This window comes from Oenanthe melanoleuca, chromosome 8 (assembly GCF_029582105.1).
Source record: "Oenanthe melanoleuca isolate GR-GAL-2019-014 chromosome 8, OMel1.0, whole genome shotgun sequence".
NCBI lineage: Eukaryota > Metazoa > Chordata > Aves > Passeriformes > Muscicapidae > Oenanthe > Oenanthe melanoleuca.
Genome location: NC_079342.1, coordinates 13,604,627 through 13,608,753, shown reverse-complemented (window position 1 = coordinate 13,608,753; position 4,127 = coordinate 13,604,627). Strand labels below are relative to the sequence as shown.

General features: G+C 44.9%; 1 protein-coding gene across 5 annotated transcripts in view; it reads left to right on the top strand.

The window, feature by feature from the left end:
* DNASE2B (deoxyribonuclease 2 beta) overlaps positions 1 to 4,127 on the top strand; it is a 31,948-nt gene that overhangs the window by 21,020 nt on the left and 6,801 nt on the right. The window contains exon 2 of one of the 5 annotated variants that reach the window (XM_056497389.1): positions 250 to 571. The exons of 2 other annotated variants lie outside the window; for them this stretch is intronic. In XM_056497389.1, coding sequence (XP_056353364.1) covers positions 459 to 571 — 113 coding nt within the window. In that variant the 5' untranslated portion in view covers positions 250 to 458. Of the gene's footprint in view, positions 1 to 249; positions 572 to 648; positions 700 to 988; positions 1,489 to 4,127 lie in introns of those variants that run through there. 2 more of the 5 variants (XM_056497392.1, XM_056497393.1) reach the window with 2 other exon arrangements.

The window sequence follows — 4,127 nt, the reverse complement described above, 5'->3', positions numbered from 1 at the left end:
CGGGGCCGGCACGGGGCGAAGGCTGCGCTCACTGCGAGGGCCGGGCGGAGAAGCAGAGAGCTGCAAAGGATGTTGTTTTACTTGTCTGAACACCAGGGGGTTTTTCAGATTGTTGTGAAAAATGTGTATGTCGGTCACGGAGCACTAAAACGAAAACACAAACGGTTTCGGTATCTGCAGGTTGGAGGTTTTTTAAAGGGGAATACTATGAGTATTCTAAATAATCAAAATATTTTTTTCTGTCAAAAGCATAACTTGGCAGCTGTCACTTTGCCGCCCAAAGAACTCGTGAGCAGTTTCCGGCGGCTGCCGGGAGCGCTGGTCCGTGGTGGGGAGCGCGGTTCGCCGGGCCGGCCGGGCGTGCTCCCCGCTCCGTGGGCAGGAGCTGACAGCTCAGGCAGCCCGACTTCTGCTTTTACAGCCGCTCGGGGCTCGCCCTGCGCCGCCCGCGAACCAAAATGCCCGCGGCATCTGCCTGGTGCCAGCCTGCCGTGCTCCTGCTGCTCTCCTCCGTGCCCCTGTGGGCAGCGAGGATTTCCTGCAGGAATGAAGCCGGGGAGACGGTGGATTGGTGAGTAAACACCGTGCAGGGCAGAAAGGCTGGGTGAGTAAATAAGTAGATTGAGATCGATCCGCGGGAAGTGGGTGGGTCACCGAGCAGCAGTGCGAAGGCAATCGCTGGTTCGGCGCTGTTCGCCCGTGAGTAGTGGCTGAATGCTGCGCTTGAAAAAGCTAGATAAATTATTGGACTCTGATTTCATTTCCCTGAACCAGCCACCGTGCTGCATCGTGACTAAGTGCAAGATAATCAAATAATGACGGTTTTACGCGGCGTTCACGTCTCATGATCAAAGGGAGCCATAACCTGTGTAGGGGAGCCGGGCACGGCCGGGAGCGCCGAGCGGGAGGGAAAGCGCCGCTCGCCCTTCGGCCGGTGCCGGGGCGCTCCCGGATCTTGTTCCCCTTCTCCGGCACGGAGGGCACCGGGCTGAGCCCCGGGCTGGCGGCAGCAGCGTGGCCAAGCCTGTGCCCGTGGCTGCGGCTGAAGTCGCTCCCGGCCGCCGCGGGACCGCCCGTGCCATCCCAGCGCCGGGGATTACACCATTCATTGCGTTCCTGCGCTTTCAGCATGGAAAGACGCGAAGTACAACTGCGTAATATCCAGCCCAGATGTAAAACGTGAAATGAGGGCTCTTTAAAAAGAGTACGTAAGATTCCTGAAGATAAGTATCGACCAATTTCAAAAGAAAACAACGATTAGTTTGGATACAAGTGCTAAAAGTAGGCCCATCCCTTTCCTTGTTCACAGAGCTGACTGCAGGGAAGGCAGGAGCACAAAGCTGGCTTTACTCTCTGTAGGCTTAGCATCAAATATACGAGGGTCTGATCCATCCCTATGACTTGTCACCTTTGCCAAGGCCCTTCTGGATAATGTAAATTTTTCAGGAATCAGACTCTTAGTTGGTGCAGCTACCCAGGAACTTAAAGGTATGAGATATTTCATTTCTAAACTGGAATTATTCCTTGCAGAATGAAGATTTTTTTGTGAAAAACAAACCAACACAAAAAACCAACCAAACATATTAAAAACCCACAGACATATATATATATACAAACTGCCCATTTCTTAAATGAAGACAACTTTTGTATTAAAATTTTTTGAGAAATTCATTGGAGGCTAGGGCTAGGAGTAATTCACCTGTGCCTCTGTGTGAATGCCAGTGACATTGGGCCTATTCCAGGAGGAAACCTGGGGGTCTGCACAGGCAAATCCATGTTCTCTTTCACAAATTTAGCAGGTAAGATAGGGGGGTTTCCTTTTCAATATGCCCTCATCAAAAGAAGAGAAACTTGCCTTTCTGCTGGGGTCATCCTGGTTTGTTGGGAAGAAAGAGTCAGCCTTTGGATTCTGGCTTTGGTTGCTGTGAAGCTGACAGGAGAAGCAGAACTGAAACTGCTGAGAAGAACCTCTTCTTAAACAAGAGATGTCAATGCCCTTTCAAACAGCACTGCATTATTTTCAGTTAGCAAGAGGTTTATGTGAGTTCCTGCTAGGCGGTGGTTTCACCCTGCAGTATTACATAATTACTCAGTATTCACACACCCTTTAATTTGCTGCTGAACCAGAGGGATCACTTGCTTTATCTGACCTGATCCCATCTGTGCTCCCCAGCTGGGCTGGCAGCTCCTCCCTACACGCAGTACCTGGGTGGGCAGAAGTCTCCTGTGTTTTCATTTCCCTCGGGATCTCATCCCACAATCCTCACTGCACCTCCCACAGGGGCTACCAGGGCGAATGGCCACAGGATCAGCTCTCTGGGCAGAGTCTTTGCTTTATTCATCTAGACTCGCTGTATTCTGTGGGAAGCCTTCCGTGCAAATAAAAGCCAAAACTGTGCTTTCTGAGGAAATGTTGAGTCAAGGACTGAGGCAACCATGCACATTATTTATTTGGGCTTTTTTTTTAAGGAGGTGGGGAGGAAGGGAAGAAGTAAAGATGTGATTCTTGCTTGTAAATTGTGTTCAGTCCCAAGCAAACAATGTGGCAATGGTAATCTGCTCTAAGCAGATTTACTTTTTCTTGGTTCTCAGGAAAATAACTTCTACTTTGCTCCCAAATGCCTAAGTTCTTGAGAAATTTCCTGTGCACAAATAGCAGTAAAGACTTTATACAACTTTGATTGGTAATGCACTCATCTGGCTTTCTGGAAAGAGCCAAAACATGTATCCAGTGGGAATTGGCAGCCAATTTCCTGACAGCTCACTGACTAGAATTCATAAGCGTATCTGCTGAGGTGGATTTGTCAGATGCAAGGCTGTAAACACTTCCAGAGCATAAATCTTTCTGTAGGTTTCAAAGTAGTTTGGAAAGGCTTAATCTACTAATCCCTGGATCAGCTCTCATACTGTAGCTACTGCTATTTCTCTCCTTTCCAAATCTTAATTTCAGATCTTTATTTCAAACAAAGGGATTGTTGTGACTCCAGGTGCATGTATAGGCATAGACCACTCTCCCTAGCCTAGTTATATAAATCATTTTCTTCTCTGTGGTCTGTCATCAGAAATTATTTCTCCTGAGATACTTTAGGGAGATCAGTCAGTGGCAATGCAGGTGGATTACCAGTACCACCACAGGTGTGTGGTTTATTTTCTGCCTGTACATGTACATTTCCCCTGAATTAAATGTTCTTCTCTAGCATAATGTTTTCCTGCCACTTCTTATCTGTGTTTGGAGATGTCTTTTGTGACCAACTTGAGCCTGTAAGTCTACTGGGCAAGGTTTACTCCTTCTGAGATACTCGAGGGATTAAGCACAGGATGCATTTCTGTTAAATAGTATAGATTGAAAATAATGCCACTCAGTCCTTACTGTTGACATTAATAGCAAATTACTCAATTACAGGCCTCAGAGAAAGTGGCTGAGTTAATTACATTGTGATTAATCCCATGGATTTGTGCAGTGGGAAAACATGTTTACTTTATCAGGAGCCTTAGTAGGAACTGAGCTGTTTACTGAAAATATTGAGTACTTTACAGTTTTGAAGAGATTTGTATTCCTGGCTAATGGTTTGAAAATTTCCAGTCTGCAACAGTTCATCAGAGTGCAAGCCTGTCATGAAAAGTAGGATTGGAACCACATTTTATTATTTTGTTTTAAACTTACTTTGTGATTGTGATACATATAATATAATATAATATAATATAATATAATATAATATAATATAATATAATATAATATAATATAATATAATATAATATAATATAATATAATATAATATAATATAATATAATATAATATAATATAATATAATATAATTAATATATAAATTTAAATATCTAATTTTAGCTATTTCATATAAAGCCATATTTATATAATATATAGTTTGTTTTGGGGGAATGTTAGACTGGGTTTGGGACCTGAGATTCTTTACCAGAACCAGGAGCAATAGGGATTTCATGAACTCAACCAAAGCTACCTCAAATTCTTCAGGGATACCAAAAGCAGTCTGGCCACAGCAACAGGAGTTTGGTGCTGGATCAGCCTCCCTTCCTTGCTGAAAAGCAGAACTAATTTGTCTGGAGCAGGGACTGCTGCCAAACTGCAGCTGCTTCCTGGGCTGGGTCAT